This window comes from Zalophus californianus, chromosome 1 (genome assembly GCF_009762305.2).
Source record: "Zalophus californianus isolate mZalCal1 chromosome 1, mZalCal1.pri.v2, whole genome shotgun sequence".
Classification (NCBI taxonomy): Eukaryota; Metazoa; Chordata; class Mammalia; order Carnivora; family Otariidae; genus Zalophus; species Zalophus californianus.
The window spans coordinates 109,622,582-109,642,110 of NC_045595.1; the positions used below are offsets into that span (position 1 = coordinate 109,622,582).

At 39.4% G+C, this 19,529-nt stretch overlaps 1 protein-coding gene across 5 annotated transcripts in view; it reads right to left on the reverse strand.

Moving 5' to 3' along the window:
• Positions 1 to 19,529, reverse strand: part of PLCH1 (phospholipase C eta 1) — a 201,259-nt gene that overhangs the window by 84,311 nt on the left and 97,419 nt on the right. For all 5 annotated transcript variants that reach the window (XM_027586973.2, XM_027586971.2, XM_027586976.2 and 2 more), the window contains one exon: positions 2,171 to 2,317. In XM_027586973.2, coding sequence (XP_027442774.1) covers positions 2,171 to 2,317 — 147 coding nt within the window. The remainder of the gene's footprint in view (positions 1 to 2,170; positions 2,318 to 19,529) is intronic.

The following is a 19,529-nucleotide window of genomic DNA, read 5'->3' on the forward strand; positions in this document are numbered from 1 at the left end:
TCCCTCTCTCTCTCTCTCTCTCTCCCTCTCTCAAATAAATAAATAAATCTAAAAAAGAAAAAATAAGCATGAACAAGTTCACTGTCTGTAAATTGCAGTATTAAGTTCAAATGTGAAATACAAGCCCTATCATTTCCTGCTAGGAACCTTCTCCACATACCACTTTACCTTCCTGGGCAGCCTGGACAATGCCTTCCCAGGCACTGAGTCAGGACATGTTGAAATTTATGATAGGAAGAGCGATACACACATCAGGGCAAAAAGACTGGTAGAAAAGGAGACTATAAATATATCAAACTTATAGTTTACATATTTGCCCAGGGAAAACATACAAAGACCTAGAACCAACTTTGGAGTTATGCGTAAGACAACAGTTAAAAATTAGAAGGAAAAAAACATTTGGTGGTAACTGAGTAACACAGCTAAATGTGATTGGCATCTCCAGAAAGAATGCCAGGATGGTAAAGGTCGAGCAGGGCTTAGAGAGGTAGAGAGGAATAAGGTGGTGTCCCAGAAGAAAAAGCATAAGATACAGAAACATGAGGTCCACTCCAGGCATGTTAAATAGGCCACTTATGCTAGACTGGAGAGCTCAAGAGAGAGAGTGGTGGGAGATAAAGCTGGAAAGGTAGGTAGAGGCTGGATCACAGAAAGCCTGGAATAAGAGACCACAGATGAGCATCATTTAGGTAATGGAACAACACTGCAGATTTGGATCAGAACAGCACTAGCAGGGATGATTACTTCGATTAGAAGAGTACTTTTTTATTTGTTTGCTTGCTTGTGTTTAAGCGTGAATCAGAAGTGTTGCAATCTCATTGATTGCCTCTATACATCATCTTCTCCTCCACTCTGCCTTCGTGGCAAAGTCATGATTTTCTTCTGGTATCAACTCATTCCCCACATGATTCACAGAGAAATGAGCTGAGGCCCAGCCCAGGGCAGGTTCTGGTATGTCTAAGCCATTGGGGGTGGCCCCATTCCTATCTCTTATGATTGATTTAGGTGTGGGAATATATCTCAGTTCTAACCAAGGAGACATGGGGCAGTCTGCTTTGAGAGAAAATTCTGGAAAGGGGTTCCTCTCTCCTAAAAAGGAAGCACCATGTTGCTGCTGCCTTGACTACAGGGCCAACACAAGGGAGAGAGCCAAGAGCCCCGAGGAAAACAGAACTAAAGACTCAATGTCCCACACCTGGACCTGCCAATCTCTGAGTTTCTTGTTATGTGAGATGACACATTTATTTTTCATGTAAGTCTAATTTAGTCAAAGTCTTCTGCTATTTGAAGATGAAAGCATCGTAACAGACAAAAGCAGAAGAAACTAGCAAAATGGAGACTGGTTAGGAGACTTTTCAATAGGCCAGATAGGTGAAGAGACCCTAGACCAGGGAGGTTCCTAAGAAAACAGGAAGGAAGGAGATGAGAGAGCCATTACACAGGACCCAACACCAACTTGGTGATGAAGGTACAAGGTGTGGGAGAGAGGCTTTAAGTAGGGGTCAGATCAAAGTTCTTTTGCTTGATCTCATTAAAAGTTAACTCACTAATCAGTTACCTGTGCTCAGAATATGGCAATACACTTTTAGGTCCATTAGATTTATAATACCCCTCACCTTTTATCAAGAAAATAAATAAATAAAAAGCCTCAGGCTATAAAACCTCATATCCCAACTAAAAACAGTTACCATGTCTCCACCACAGGGGAAATGTTAACATGTACAGCATTCATGGACAAGAAAACTTTTATGGATTAAAATTCCCAAGGAATTAAAAAGGCAAAAATGGTGGGCGCCTGGGTGGCTCAGTTGGTTGGGCGACTGCCTTCGGCTCAGGTCATGATCCTGGAGTCCCGGGATCGAGTCCCATGTCAGGCTCCCTGCTCAGCGGGGAGTCTGCCTCTCCCTCTGACCCTCTTCCCTCTCGTGCTATTTCTCATTCTCTCTCTCTCGAATAAATAAATAAAATCTTTAAAAAAAACAAAAACAGAACAAATAAAAAGGCAAAAATGGTCATTACTTATTCAGTCTGTCCGCATCCTTTAGCAACTGACCCCAAAACTTACAAAAATATCAAAGTTTCATAGATCTGAAACTTCCAGAGAGCCCAGCAAATATAACCTATGTGTTACTATATCAAGTCAAGCAAAGAATTCAAAGGTTGGTCTTACTTTTTGCCTTCTCACTCTTCCTAGAGGGTCTCCATCGGAGGCGGGTCCGATGCTCATCCAGGTAAAAGAGCCGGACTAGCCCTTTGGTCCCACGTTTCAGTTTGATCATCTGTGTCCCGGACTGCATCACACTCATGCATCTTTCAACTGCAAAAGAGATTAGAACACATTCAGCTGTTACACAGTACACATGCAGACTGGTGTTCTGAAAAATTACTGTCAAATGAAACCTCAGATTCACCCCCAAAGATTCCAAGGACCAGAAGACAAAGTTGGGAAAGGTAATCTGGAAAGAGTCATTGAGGCATTGATTCACCAGTCTTAAGCCAGTAAAAAGCCTTCGTGATTGAAAGAAAATTTTACTTCCTGATAAACACTGCATTAATCAGGGTCATCTTTTGTTCTCACTGGCAACATACTTTTTGGTTTGAGATTGATTGTTTGATGCTTGGATTTATGTTCAAAAAGCATTTCTCAGGCTTCAGAGTAAATCTTGTGAGTTTTTATATAGTCAGTTGTAAAAACATCTTATGCTAATTCTTTCAAATGCAATCAACAAAAACAAGATTGACAAAATGTTAACAATTTTTGAAGTTGGATAATGGTTACTTATGGGTTCATATTATATTTTTGTATATATTTGAAGACAGAATAAATATGAAAATATTTAGGGACGCCTGGATGGCTCAGTCGGTTAAGCGTCTGCCTTCGGCTCAGGTCATAATCCCAGGGTCCTGGGATCGAGCCCCACATCGGGCTCCCTGCTCAATGGGGAGTCTGCTTCTCCCTCTGCCTGCCGCTCCCCCTGCTTGTGCTCTCTCTCTCTTTGATAAATAAATAAAAAAATCTTTTTAAAAAATTTAAATAAACATGAAAATAAATATTTTTAAAATGTGACCAGAAAAAATCACTTTTTTGCAATTCAACATAAAACACTTGTTGTTTAATGAAATAAACTGCTAAGATTTTCCACCTAGAAGAATAACTTAGTGATTTAATCCAGATAATGTCCAAATCTCTCATTGTCCAAGTTAAAACTATCATTTAAATTCTCTCTGCTTTGAGATGAACCTTGTTAGATGTGGGCATCTGTCGGTGTTTCCCGTTTCCCCTTCTTCAGTAACTGGAAATACTCCTTTCCCATTTCATGTGCTTTTGATGGCCTATCAATCACACCAACTAAGAAATGGGCACCTGACTGACTTAAGCTAAGAGCAAATCTGACTCCCTTCCAAAGAACACAAATCCTGAGCTGAGCATGGACAGGAAACAGAACTGAGCATTTCAATGGCCAAAACTTAAGAGATGTTCCTGCCTGGGCACCCTAAGATTCCATAGTTGTTACGGATATCCTTGAGGCTGACATTTTCCCCTTGATTCTGCAAGTTATTCAATATTCTTCCAAATACTTTCTTATTACATTAGCCAGAGATAGTGTTTATTTCACTAACCAACACACAGGCACATATATAACCACTGGAGCACTAGAAACATCTGGCTTTGAGTACCTCTTATCAAGTGGTATGCCATTAGAAACAGATAAAAGAAACACAAAAAATAAACTCCAACAACATGAGACTTCAGCTTTTTTGACTATGTATCTGTCCTTACCAGGAGAGATAATGTGATTTTAAAGCTTAACGTTATACGTGCAGGGTACTCGCTAAAAGGAACTTCAACGTAACCAACTTTCACTCTTCCCTGCATGAAGAGCTTTTTCTTCTCCAAAGAAATCAAGGAGGAACTGCATAAAATTAAGTATGGTTTTAGGATTTAATATTGCAAGGAAAGTGACGTATAGGTTGCTCTTTCTCATTTTATCTGACATATCAAAAATCCAAAAGTAATAAAAATATGCTGAAGAAAACAAACACACAAACTTAAAATATTTACTTCAAAACACAGAGCAAAATTTGAGATTTGGTTTCGCACACATTAGTAGTCACCCACTACTGAGCACCATTCGTTTAGGTAACAAAAGCCCCAGATTTGAATTCTTGGCAGCCACACTGACCATCTCACACCAGTAATTAGAGAACAGAGTGTCAGTGTATCAGGATAAAATCATGAAGTCAAACCAACAAAGCCAAAACTCCTAGAAAAACCTGAGAATTTGACTGACCACTGATAATAATAGGTCACATCAGGGCTCCTGGCTGGCTCAGTTGGTAGAACATGTGACTCTTGATCTCAGGGTTATAAGTTCAAGCCCCACGTTGGGCATACAGATTACTTAAAATTAAAAATCTTTAAGAAAATAATAATTAAAAATATATAATAATAATAATAGGTCATATCAATAAACAGATGTTCACAGAGCAACTCCTTGTTTCAGGCACAAAGCAGAGAACAAGGAGACTTTGTCCTTGACTTAAAGAGGTTAACTTTAAGACAATAAAACATCTAAAAAGATAATTTATTAATGGTAGCTTAGAGCTGTGGTCAAGAACACAGAGTCTGAATCTAGATAGCCTGGGATAGAATTCCAGATCTGCCACTTAACTAGCTGTATGACCTTGGGCAAGTTACCTAGTCCCTGTGTGCCTCCATTTCCTTACCTATAAAAGAAGGATAACAATCTTGAAATGTTGTTGAGGACTGAATGAATCAACTCATGTAAAGTACTGAAAACAGTGCCTGGCATATCATAAACACTATCAATGGTAGCTACTATTATGGTTTTATTTTTGAAAACTTTAAAAAAATAAATGCCAAGTCAAAAGTAAAGACAAAAATACTATGGGATTCCATAGAGAAAGGAGAATACAGTGGGCTAGAACGAGGAGAAGTGTGATAATAACATAGTATTGGATGCCTGGGGACAGGAAAGTGTAGAGGTATGCTCAGAGGGTAGGGAACAATGGGTCTCCAACTTTGGAAGAGTGACTCAAAAGAAAAATGATGGGACATAAGATTCCAAGGGCTGGATAAAACTAGGCTGTAGGAAGTCAGGGATGTTGGTAGAATAAGATCTTAATCCATTGGCATGAGAGATTCACCAGACATTTCTGAGCAAAGGATTGGTGGGATTAAAATTTAAAAAAAAAACAACATAATTCAGGAAGATGTCTCTTTGGGAAGAGAGAATAAAATAAATTGTTTAAACCAGAGTGGAAAACTGAATTAACTATAATATCAAAGGTTTAACAGCAAGCACTGCCTATACATCTGACATAGTGTCCTCTGCTTTGTTCACACTGCCCCTTCCTTCACTTTCCTTTCCACAGTAGCCCCCCCTCCTTTTCTTAACCTAAAATGGAACTGCTATGGCCATAACATCTCAACACTTTTTTTTTTTAAGATTTTATTTATTTATTTGACAGAGAGAGACACAGCAAGAGAGAGAACACAAGCAGGGGCAGAGGGAGAGGGAGAAGCAGGCCTCCCACCCAGCAGGGAGCCTGATGTGGGACCCGATCCCAGGACCCCGGGATCATGACCCGAGCCAAAGGCAGACGCTTAACGACTGAGCCACCCAGGCGCCCCAAATCTCAACACTTTAACAGAAAGAGCACAATGATATAAAAGTGTAATCAATTATTTGAGCTAATAAATACCATCTACCATTTAGCAAAATCATCATTCAGAGAAACCCAAATATTTTAGAAAGTAGGATCCAATCCCTCAAGGAAGGGCATTTATATAATATGTTAAAATTCACTAGCTTCACATTTATCCCACCAACTCAGCCTTGGGCTAAGACTCGAGTTTCATCCACTGCAGTAAATAGGTATATATGATTGAAATGTATTTGGCAGAGCTAGGCTCTGAAACAGTGTACTGCTTAAATTGTTTAGGTAGCTCCTTTATGCTTCTTATCACATGGAAAAGCCATTTAGTTAGAGTCAAAGTGAAAAATCAAGTCCAAGGGAGTCTTGAGAGACTCCCTAATGTACTTCTCCATTCCTCAGACCTCATTGTACACAATCCATTGAGTTGTAAAGCTAACCAGAGAAGGAACACCCTCAGTCATTCTTTGTAACTCATTCAATGTTGGAGATGAACTATTCTTCCAATGTCATCTAAACCACGAAGTGTTAGCTTAAGCCAATTTCTTTATGTTCTGCCTTCTGTAGAGATAGATAACAGTAGTTACCACCCACATAGAAGTCATTCTTCAACCACGCCAGATCCGTAGATTCCATAAAATAGGACGAGAAACAAGGGAACAAAGGAAGACTTCCAGGGGCAGGTAAACAAGGGAAGAGTTCCAGGAGCTTAGAATGATACAACCTTATCACACACATTCCCACTGCCAGAAGGTGTCTGGGAAAGTCTGCAAAGGCAGGCCACAAATTTAGGTAGCTACCAACATAAGCACCATCCCTTTGTTTCCACATTCTTTCTATGGTAGCCTTAATATTTTTAGAAAAGAAGTTTATTTTGATATAATGCAGCCACATTCTGGAATATTAAAAGAGAAACACCCACAACACACATAGTGTTTTTGTCTATTATGCTCTAGGCCTCAATATGTACACAAAATTGACATACTGGTTGCAATCATGATATTTAGGTCATTTGGCACGCTGCTTTTTTTCATTTGTATAATAGTTTTCCATGTTTCTACACAGTCTTAATAATTATCATTTTAATGGCTGCCTAACAGAATAGCATAAATATTTAAAGAGCAGAACAGATGAGTAGAAGACTGTATTTCTAACTTTATTACATAATTAGAGTTTTAAAACTCTTAACAGTTTTATCTGTAAAATGAAAGGCATAACAAAGTGGTCTACAAGGTCCTTTAGAATTCAATTCTTTAAAAGTATTAAATCAGGGGCGCCTGGGTGGCTCAGTCATTAAGCGTCTGCCTTCAGCTCAGGTCATGATCCCAGAGGGTCTTGGGATCGAGCCCTGCGTCGGGCTCCCTGCTCAGCAGAAGCCTGCTTCTCCCTCTCCCACTCCCCCTGCTGTGTTCCCTCTCTCGCTGTGTCTCTCTCTGTCAAATAAATAAATAAAATCTTAAAAAAAAAAGTATTAAATCAATTTTTGTCACAGTCAGTTTAAAATAAGTAAATGTCCTTAGGGGTTATCAGTTCACTAAAACCCTCAAGCAGAAAATGCTGTAACAAACAAACAAACAAACAAAAAAAACAGCAACTTCTGATTTGAGGTATAAGAGACCATATATCATTGGAGGAGAGATTCCCAACATTTCCACTAAGTATATATGACATCTAAGAGAGTTTAACTCTTCAAGCCATGCTGGAATTAGAAGTCATCATATTCTAGGAATGTCTAACATACCACCTGATGCTAATTTTTTAACAGCTTTATTGAGGTACAATTTATATACATTAAAATATACCTGTTTTAAATGTGTAATTTAATGACTTTAGTATATCTACAGAGTTGTGAGCTGATCCTATTTTAGAACATCTCCATCACCCCCAAGAAGAAACCTCATGCCCATTTGCCTTCATTCCCCCATTTCACCCACAGCCCTAGACAACCATTAACCTGCTGTCTCTGTGGATGGGTCTTCTCTAGATATTTCACATAAATGAAAATCTTATAATCTGCGGTCCTGTGGTTCTGGCTTCTTTCACTCAGCATATTTTTGAGGTTCTTATGATGACTGTGTTTATCTGTTTTTTGTCTTCTCTTCCCCCCGCCCCCAATTAAACTCTTAACATTAGATTCACATTAAACTCTTCCTCTGCCATTTAGGGTAAAAATGATCCTGAATAGGAAACTGGTTGAATAAAATAATATATACCTCCACGCAGTGGACTACTATATAACTGTACAAGATAATAAAAAAGACCTCTATACACTGATATGGGTTAATTTCTAGAAGATATTAGTAAGTGAAAAAGGCAAAGTATAAATAAGCATATATCTATAGTATGCTACTTTGGTGTAAGAAAAGCTTGGGAAATTTTTAGAGATACAAATACTTATCTTTACAAAAAGAAACACAAGAAGGATAACGCAGACAACAATGTAGCTGGTTACTCTCAAGAGTGGGAGAAAATCAAGTAGAAGGGATAAGGGAGTGACTTCTCTTCATGCCCTACATGTTCAAAATTAAAATTAGGTCAGTAAGAATGAGAAGAGGGGAAAACAAATAGAGAAAGCAAACAGAAACATACACATACATATGTAAGTATTTGTGTATATATATTTGCATGGGTATGTATGCATATATGTATACACACACACAAACACCCGCATACGTTTCCTAGCTCTGTTCTTTTAAAAGGCCAAGAAGCAATATCACCTCCAGCAGTAATAAGCAAAGCTGGGGCCTTGCTCATTCTCTGCTCTAAATGTCACCCCAAGACACCTTCTCACATACAGGGCCCCAAGCAGGCCTGTGTTAAGGCCATACAAGAATATCACTTGTGCACTTTTGTAAACACATCTATTTTGGGACAGTGATCACCAAACTGTGCATTAGCAAACCAAAAAAAAAAAAAAAAAAAAAAAAAAGCCCAGATCCTCTGCAAGAGAATCTTTCAGCAAAAGGTACATGAAAAATGTGAATTGATTTCTTGCCAGCATCCACAGAGTAGAGTAAATCTGAGTGACAGAAAGAGATTAGCTTCTGAAAACAATTCCATTTCTATGTGGAAAAAGTGCCAAATAATGCAGATAATGCTTCTCTCGAAGGAAGGAAAGGGAGATTTCCTAAAATCATCAGAGCAGAAGAAGAGGGAAACATATTTTCGGCCCCACGACACAGGAAGTACGGAGGCATGTCATTGATGGGCCGTGCCCCCGGATGGCGGTCAGGGCTCAGGTCCAGGAGCGGAAGGAGAGGGGGACACTCTGTCACTAACTGGCTGTGTGCACTTCTGAAGGTCACAGAGTATCTCTGAATATCCCTCCACACTCAACCTAAAAGTACATTTTCCTCTGAGTTCTGCAAGTCTATAAAAGAGCTGATCTAGCTTTCATAAGTATTATTTTATCTTTCAAAATTCTTGTTCATCCAAAAGCTTCTCAGAATAACTTAAAAGAAAAAAAAACTGATTAACATCTGGGTGTCTTACTAGAGACATGAATTTTTAAAATGATCTGTATAGAAAATATAACTGCTCGGAGCGCCTGGGTGGCTCAGTCATTAAGCGTCTGCCTTCGGCTCAAGTGGATAGAGCCCCGTGTCGGGTTCCCTGATCAGCGGGAAGCCTGTTTCTCCCTCTCCCGCTCCCCCTGCTTGTGTTCCCTCTCTCCCTTTCTCTGTCAAATAAATAAATAAAATCTTAAAAAAAAAAAAAAGAAAATATAAGCACTCTTCACAGGGGATGGCTTCACTTGAAAAGCTCTTCCTTGACAGTGGTTGAGCCTCAAAGTCCAATCATACCAGCTTATGAATAAATGTGCTTACAAACAACCATGGGAGTGCTCCACTCTTACTAAGTCACGATTCTTCCCAGTGAAGAGCAAACAATGCAGAGTTCATTGATTTTTCTTTCCAATGCTTAAATCACTCTTGTGGAGAAGATAAGTTTATTTGAAAGGTTTTTAGAAACTAATTGGTTAGCGGTAACATTCTGGAACTTGTTTGCAAACCTTATGCGCACATAGTCAATATGTTTGCAAAGTTGATAAATACGCATGGGGGATTTAAATCAAAGAAAGGGTGAAAGGAATTTATCAGTCACTCTTAAATGTCAGAACCTTTTCTTCTTTTTTGTTAAAGCCTTCCACATAACATTTTCTTTTTTAATGAGACCTATTTTGCATTCAACAACTGTTTCTGCTCCATAATCATTAGCCCAGGGAAACAAATGAAATACAAGACAGAATTCATAACAATAGGATTTTGTTGGTTTTATTTAATGTTATCCCATGGGGGAGGGGAATATAAATTAATTTTAAAATTCTAAATTTAGTTCTATCTAATATGTAAAGAATTTTCTGCCTCAACATAAGGAATGGCAGTGTCTTCACCATTCCACAATATGGTTATAAAATACACACATATAAAAGACTAAAAATTTTGTTCCATCATTTATTCAGTGAGATGACATGGCACTGGATATGTGGAAGCAAAATTCCTAAGCCATAGTAAATACTGGCCTTTACTTACAGGGAATATCGCCACCTAACAAGGTTCTCTCGTGGTTCCCCACCCTGGCTGTATGTACATCAAAATCACTGAGGACCTTCTTAAAAGAAGTGTTGAGCACAAAGCCCTACCACATACTAATTAAGTCACCGTCCCTGGGAAAAGGGCTGAACATCTGGGTTTTTTTTTTTTTTTTTAAGATTTTATTTATTTGACAGAGAGAGAGAGCGAGAGCAGGAACACAAGCAGGGGGAGTGGGAGAGGGAGAAGCAGGCTTCCCGCGGAGCAGGGAGCCCGATGTGGGACTCGATCCCAGGAACCTGGGATCATGACCTGAGCCGAAGGCAGACGCTTAACGACTGAGCCACCCAGGTGCCCAACATCTGGGGTTTTTTTGTTAGTTTGTTGGCTTCATCTTCCCAGGGATTCTACTGGGAATCCAGAGATAAGACTACTGACGTGTTATCTCAATTATTCCTCTAAATGTCCCTGTGAAGTAGAGATAATTAAACATCCCTCATTGTAGAGTGAATGAAAACAGAGAAGTGAAGAACTTCTCAGAGATAATAAAGCTAGTAAATGGCAGCGACAAGCCCTGAAACCAGGTGCGCAGATTTTCCAGGGCAGCTCTCTCTCCATTTCACCGCGTGGAATGTCTGCCTTCAGGTCCTGCCCAGGCCCCTAACTAGCTCATCGCTGGTAAGCTTTTTTTAGCAGTCTTGATTCCATCATTCTGCTCTATAGAAATAAGGAATTAGGTTTGCTGGCTCCTGAGACCCCTTCCACCAAATACTAGGAGGCTATAATATACCAGGTCTAGCTTCTAGAAACTTCATGTGTCATGGTGATACTATGTCATGGTAATGACAAGACTGGCAAATAGTATGTAAAAATTAACAATAAAATAGGGAGTGGGATATAAAATATAAGGACAATAAGGACTAAGGAGATAGGGGGTGGGTGGGGATGAACTCCAGAGGAGACAAAATTTAAGCCTGGCCCCCGAAGATCATAATAAGAACACTTGGTGCATTTTTTTTTTCAATTGTTCTTGTTCTAGGTCTGTGTACATTTTTCCTCCCCACTTAGAATTCATAAATGGTAGCTGAAATTATTTTAAATGAATTATAAATACTCTGTTAGCCACATTAAAAAATTAAGACTCTAGGGGTGCCCAGCTGGTTCAGTGGTAGAGCGTGTGACTCTTGATCTGGGGGCTGTGAGTTCAAACCCCACGTTGGGTGTGAAGGTTACTTTAAAATAAAATCTTGTATAAATAAAAAAATATAAAATACTAGATTCCAATTCTTGTTCTTAGTAACTAGAAAGCCAGTTTCACTTATTTCTTACTCCTAATCTTCCTGGCTGTTTCTTGGGTGACACTAGGCAAGGGCAGTTTATTCAGCTTCAGGAGTAAGACTTAACCTTCCCCAAAGCCAGCAAGATATTTTCTCTTAGTTCTACAAGCAGTGTCTTGGCAGAGCATAAAAGTATTTCTACCAGATATGTTAAAAAGAATAAAAAGTTTACAATATCAATATCACACATTAATTTCAAAGTGCTAGCTTATTCTCTGATTGGTTGTTAGGTCAAAATGGAAGTGTACATGGCTATTAGGAGACAGAATTTGAATGTGCTCCTAAGGCAAATCCTACTTCCCCTAAGACGGCAACTGGTCCCCAGTCTTGCCTTTCTTTAAATTCAGAGTCCTAGACCACACCTCCAGAAATCCTTGTTTCTTGAGAATCTGCATTTTAAAAGCTCTTCCCAGTATTTCTAAGGCCCATTTAAGTTTGGAGACCACAGCTCTGGGCAGCATCACCGCTCACTGTTCAGCATGTGGTCCATGGGGGCCAGTTTCCCAGGCACGGCACTGGGCCTTAATTCAGTCACTTATATGAAAGAAGCAAAGACTTACTGTTCAGTTGCCTATTAGGACAGTAGCACAGGGTTTCACCCCCTCCTGATAAAATAGGAAATTTCCCAATGAAAGCAAGGGTTAAAAGATACGAAATTCTGATATTCAAATAAACATTCACAACTGTTTCTCTAGAACCTCTTGTGTCCTTGGCAGCTGCTCAGTACCTCACAATTTTAGGTCTGTTATAACTTGGAGATAGCTGCTGAATAGGACAGAGGTGCTTTCTCAGTTTTGAGCCTTAATGACCAATCAGCATTTCATCTGACCTCACCCACACCCCCATCCAAAACTTGAAGAAAACATCTCCACAGTGCGCTACACAGAGCAAGTATTTGTTGAGGGGGTTATTGTCTCATTCATTTCTTAAAGTCACTGTACACACTTTCTGCCTACCTCCTGCATTTAATTGCATTTTAAAAGAGAAAGTCTATTCTGTCCTCCAACAAATTCATATACCTGTAGTAGTACCCAATTCTCAAGCCCCTATTTCCTTCACAAACTATTGATTAATGGAATTGATCCTTTTTTTGGTCAAAAACAGAAAAAAAAAAAAAGACAAAAAAGCTTAACTGATTTCATGCAAACTGTCCTAATCTGGTGCACTGAGGTCCTAAAAGGTTCTCCATCAAAGAGTCAAATAACAGAAAATGGAACAAGAGATCACATTTATCTAGAAAACAAAGTGTCCCTCCCTCCAAGCCTTTGTTGCTCTCAGGCCGGTGGCCTGTCAGGAGGTTTCTGAGACCACCTTCTGAGCTAAAGCAGGCCTGGCGCCTTCTGGCCACAGCCTGTTGGAAATCAAGTTGTAAGGCATTTAAAGCAGGCAACTTATTTCTGGGGCAGGTGTTTTTGTGGGGGGAAAAAAGATCCATGCTAAAAAAAACCATAAAAATAGATCTCTGGGTGGTAAAGAAAATGCCTGGGAAAATTCTCTCAGGTTTATTTTCCAAAAGACATTTGTCCTTATCCAAACCCTGGTCCTAATATCATAAGCTTCTGTTTTTTTAAATTTAATACCACATAAACAGCACTGAGTGAGAGCATTCACACAGCCTATTAGCAGCAATTTTGATTGGAGTTGCTATCCCAAATCACTGCACTATAGATCTTAAATCATTTTTTTTAAATAGAAAAGTCTAAAAATGGAAGAAGAAAAAAAAACTGAAAGCTTCTTTGAAGCAAAGTTGGCATATGTAATCAGAGCAGATGTGCTATAAAGTTTTCTAAATAGTCAATCCAAGAGGCCAGCATTAAAACCATAACTATCTGGATACAAGAATTCTTGAGTCTCTCTCCATTCAGAAATAATTGCACACACTAACACACGCACGTATATGTTGTGAACATGAGCAGTCATGTAGATCTTTAGCAGTGCGAGGCTGACTACCAAGCAAGAATAAAGAGTGGAGAAGTGCCACAATTACCCTATAGTCAGTGGAGTATTTCAAGTAAATCTTGGGAAGCATACAAGTGACAAGGGACAGAAAAAATGTCATGGAGGACAGTGGGAATGTTAGGGACGGGTCAAGAGAGTAGGAAATATTAAGCACAACAGTGGCAGTGGCAAGAAGCAACTGGAAACAATTTTGATGGTGAAAAAGAGACAAGAAAGATAACACAAAAGAGAAGAAAGAGCTGTAGTCCAGGGAAAAAAGTAAGAGGTGGATAGGAAAAATAATGATCACCCAATAGCCACCTCAATGTCAGAAGCATAGGTTGCTGGGAGAATCATACATGACATTGGTAGGTCAGGAAATACAGAACATATATGTCAGCCACTACAGACTACACAGTTTTTAACACATAGGCAATGCCATATAACAAAGTCTATCCTCCTAGAAGCTTTTCCAGAGTAAGGACTCCACACCTCCTATAATGTAAACCAAGGACAGAAGTCCTAATGGAAAAGGATGATAAATTTAACGACATATAAAAATACCTATGTAAATCATAAACAAAATTCAAAATAAGCAACAAACTAAAAGAAAATATTTGCAAAGACACATAATGGATAAAGGACTAATATCTATGATATAAAGGGGTCCTGCAAGTCAGTAAGAAAAAGAAAACAAATAACCCAATTAAAAATAGGCAAAAAAAATATAAAAAGACAATTCACAGAAGAAATGACCAATACAAATATAGAAAAAAATGCTTAATATTACTCGTAGTTAGAAGTTTAAAGTCGGGGCACCTGGGTGGCTCAGTCGTTAAGCGTCTGCCTTCAGTTCAGGTCACGATCCCAGGGTCCTGGGATCGAGCCCCGCATCAGGCTCCCTGCTCGGTGGGACGCCTGCTTCTGTCTCCCACTCCCCCTGCTGGTGTCCCCTCTCTCGCTGTGTCTCTCTATGTCAAATAAATAAAATCTTTAAAAAAAAAAAAGTTTAAAGTCAAGGCAAAATAGTAGTCTACTTAATAAGCACCAATTTTAATATTATTAAAAACCATTATGGATGAAGTTGTGGGGCTGATAATAAGATTATAAATTGGTGCTATAAATTAGGTGACATTATTTGAATCAATTTGGCAATATGTATCCAAATTTAAAAGAAACATGCATTTTGACCTTACAATCATAATACCAGGGACTTATCCTGTACAGATACTGGCAGAATGAAGCAGAGATAGTGATAAAGAAATACGGCCAATCACTGCCACCTTGTTTGTAATTATTTTAAAACAAATTAGAAATAATCTAAATGTCCATGAGATTAACCATAAAATGAAATAGTAAAGAAATTGTGGGTTAACCATATAAAATGAAATATCATGGTGTCATTAAAAAGAATATTATAGAACTAAATTTGCCAAAATGGAAAGTTGCCCAAGATACATTATTAAGTGGGGAAAAAAAAAAGCTACAACCCTTTATGTCATAATGATTCTACTTGAGTGTGTATAGCCTTGGAAAATTTCTGGAATTTGTGGAAAGAGTATAATACTTAAAGAAGAAGAGACAGAATACTTAACTCCCACCTTAAAGTCTTTTGTATTGTTGAGGTATGTTTTTTTTCTCTTTGCCATGAGCAAGTACAGCTTTGAAACATCTTTTTAGAAACATATGGGAGATGTTATATTTACTTTAAAATTGCACATAATTTGCAAGAAAAGGCAAAGGAAAATATTGCCACTCCTTTGTAACTCTGCCTACTGCAAACATGATAAAGCAAAAAGCAAGGCAAAAGACCTGCATTTGAATCTGGATTCTCTGCTCAGTCACACTGTTACCTGGCCTAATCTGTTGACTCTGCACCAGTCTCCTCACATGTTAAACACAAGAATCAGGAGATTAAAGTGCAGAAAACGTCTTGCTCAGCACACATCAGACTTTCAACAAATACTATTTATTTTTCCTTCTTCCCAAATGATATCAGAGCTCAGAAAAAGCAGCAGCTCAAGGTATTGTCAGCAGATTCTGAATCACTGAAAATTCTATGGCAGGACAATAAAACTGCTTCCAAATGTTGAAGGAACTTGAGTTTCTGTGCTACTCCAAGCCATGTGGCCTATCCTGGAGTATTAATTCTAGTCTGCACTCAGACGACTTCAAACGTAACTCTCCCAACACCATCCTCCGCCTGCAGTTTTAGGCTTATATGTACAACTGCCAGATGACAGAGCCAAGATGTCTAGTAAGAATCTTAAACATAAGTCCTAAAACCTGCTTCTCCCCCAGCCACTCCATCTCAGTAAATGGCTCCACTATCTCCTAATGGTTTAGGCCCCAAACCAAGAAGTCATCAGTTTCCTTTCTCCATCCTTCACAAAGCCTTGACTCTTCATCTAAAGCACACCCAAATGCACCATGTCTATCAGGATGGAAACCTCGTGATTCAAACCGCACATCATCTCGCTCCTGGATGTCTGAGTATTACAGCTGGCCTTCTGCTTCCCCCCACAAGCAATTCTCCATGTCATGGCTAATGTGGTACTTTCTTTTTTTTAATATTTTGTTTATTTATTTGACACAGAGAGAGAGAGAGAGCTAGAGAGGGAACACAAGCGGGGGGAGTGGGAGAGGGAGAAGCAGGCTTCCCACGGAGCAGGGAGCCCAAGGCAGGGCTTGATCCCAGGACCCTGGGATCATGACCTGAGCCAAAGGCAGACGCTTAATAACTGAGCCACCCAGGTGCCCCCTAATGTGGTACTTTTTAAAGGTCAATTAGACTTTTTGAAACAAGCCAACAGCCTCCCACAGGAAGTATAATTAACCCCAACAGAGAGATAAATAAGATTATCACTCTATCTAGTCTCTTCCTATGGGTCAGTGGAATCCATACAGTTTCCCAGTACACTTTGCACTCACTGCTCCTTCTCCCTGGAATGCTCCCCGCCCTCCAGATTTTTGCATGACTGATTCCTTCTTGAAATTCAGGTCTGAGTAAGGAACCCAGAAGGGTAGATCCTGACGATCAAATCTGAAGAGGCCTCCTGGTTGCCAATTATTAATAGCCACTTACTTGTTTCTTTTCTGTTACTCCCCACTAAAATGTAAGCTCCATGAGGACAGAAATGTTTTATTCACCCATGATTTCCTATGCCTAGAGCAGTGGCTGGTACACAACAGTGATGCCATACATTTTTGTTCATTGGATTAATGAATTTGTGGTTCCCGACGAACAGATCTTAAACAAGATCCCCAACTCTTATATGTTGCCATTAAAAAAAAAAAAAAGAGTATTTTATGAATAAATGCTGGGAATCGGTGGGTGCCTGGGTGGCTCAATTGGTTAAGCGACTGCCTTCGGCTCAGGTCATGATCCTGGAGTCCCGGGATTGAGTCCCACATTGGGCTCCCTGCTCAGCGGGGAATCTGCTTCTCCCTCTGACCCTTCCCCCTCTCATGCTCTCTCTCTCTCTCATTCTCTCTCTCTCAAATAAATAAATAAATAAAATCTTTTATTAAAAAATGCTGGGAATCGGTTTGTGTTTGTCTCACAGTGATTTTTAGCATTTAAACCTATGATCTGACTAAGGGTCAATACAATTGTGAGAAATGATAACTATTAGCTTACGTAGTAATCAATGTGTTGTCACTTCTGCTAAATAATGAAGAACATGATTTGGAAGTGTTTTATTAAATTTTTCAGAGTATAGTGGAATCACTCAGCTCGTTGAAAAACTTATCCAATCAAAATATTTTATTCTCCCAGAACTCCAAGTTCAATATAGGTAAACTTCCTAAACCAGGTCTTTGGGCTGTCCATGAGATTTCACTGTGTTATAGATGAGGCAGCATTATTATGTTGCTGTTCAGGCCCTTTCAGTTTTTCTGGGATTCACTCCCTCATTTGGTTGTCTACCATCTACATGTGCTTTTTTCTGACTCCTACACTAGGTGAATCACTCAAAAAATGAAGCTCTAACATTGCATTTGTACATCATGGAAAAAGGAGAAAAGACTAGAAGGCTCTATATACCAAAATGCCATCTTTGGTTGTCTCTGGATTACAAGATTACAGATGACGGATATTTTCCTTTATTCTCTTCTGTGGTTTTTCATTTTTTTTATTTTGCAGTTAACAAGTGATTTTTAAAAATAAAATAATATGGGGCACCTGGGTGGCTCAGTCATTAAGCGTCGCTTTCAGCTCAGGTCATGATCCCAGGGTTCTGGATGTTAGGGCGATCTGGCTGTGACATCTGTCACCCCATTGATCGCCAGGGTTGATTCGGCTGATCTGGCTGGCTAGGCGAGTGTCCCCTTCCTCCCTCACTGCTCCACGTGCGTCCCTCCCGAAGCTGCGCGCTCGGTCGAAGAGGACGACCTTCCCTGATAGAGGAGAGGACCGTTCTTCGGTCAAGGGTATACGAGTAGCTGCACTCCCCTGCTAGAACCTCCAAAAAAGCTCTCATGATCCCAGGGTTCTGGGATCGAGCCCCGCATCGGGCTCCCTGCTCAGCAGGAAGCCTGCTTCTCCCTCCCCCACTCCCCCTGCTTGTGTTCCCTCTCTCACTGTCTCTCTGTCAAATAAACAAAATCTTTAAAAATAAATAAATAAATAAATAATAAAATAATAAAATTAAATAACTAAATTAAAGTTAAAACTTAATTTTTTAAACTAATACACTATTTGCCCATATAGAATAAGAACTGAAAAAAGATTTGAAAATTAAAAGACAAATAGTAAAATGCTTTAACATGAAGGAGAATTTTAGAATTCAAAATATTCTTTATCACTCACCACAAAACAACTTCTAATTTTTAATTTTTAAGGGAAAAATATCTGTTATTTCTAAGGGTTATTTATCTAACCCTAAAATTCAGATCTAAATTTATTATCAAAAATTATACTGGTCCAGGGGCGCCTGAGTGGCTCAGTCGGTTAAGCATCTGACTCTTGATTTCGGCTCAGGTTGTGATCTCAGGGTTGTGAGACTGAACCCTGCATCAGGCTCCCCGCTGAGCATAGAGCCTACTTAAGATTCTCTCTCTCCCTCTCCCTCTGCCCTCCGCACCTTTCTCAAGAAAAAAAAATTATGCTGTCCACATTTATGTCCTACGTGCCTGGCATAGAGCCAGAACTAAGCATAACATAGAAAACAATTCTGGTAATTTGGTAAACTCACAAGAACACAGAGTAGACCCAGAATAGATAGCCAACAAACAAATTACAAGCATTAAAAATGGGACGGTGCTCTTGCATATAAGTGATTATATCGGCCCCCCTATAATGCTAAGATTGTTGTTAAATGCAAGGTATGCTGTATTCGAACATGATGCATGCGCTTGAAGCAATAGGGCTTGAGTTAAAAACACTGCACTTGCAGCAGCAGTACAAGTCAATAGCCAGGAGATGCACAAGCCTTCGCAGGATGCCTGCTCACCCTGCCTGGGTCACAATACTCAGTGCAGGAATGAACAATATACAGACCCTCATCCCATAAGGCTGCTTCCCCAAAGATCTAGTCACAGGACAATTATGTCCCAGTCTGCATGCTATTTTGAATTTGTACAACTGATTCAGCACTCCAATTGCTGATAACTACTGTAATCAGAAATTCTTCTCCTCTAGCAGAACAAGGGCAATTCAAACATCAGAATTTATCCCAACAATCCCCATCTGAAAGATAAAAAAGCACCAATGAGGCCTACATCTTCTTCAAATCTCAGAAAATACTTGCAGCACTGTGAAAGCAGTGTGATTCTAATGATAGAAGAAACTTTTGATGAATAATGCAAAAGCATCTGTCAGCATTTAGGAAACAATTACCACTATGGGCCATTTAAGCAAGTCCATCCTTCATGAACAAGTGACCAATGGACTCTCTTTTGTTTTAAAGTTCTCAAATCAAGAACATAAAAATAATCAACAAGGTTCATTTAACTGAAATCACCTTTCTGACCAATGTTCCCTTCCTTCTGTGCTTTGCAATGTGGGGATCCAAGGTTTTAGCCACACTGGCCAACTTGACTC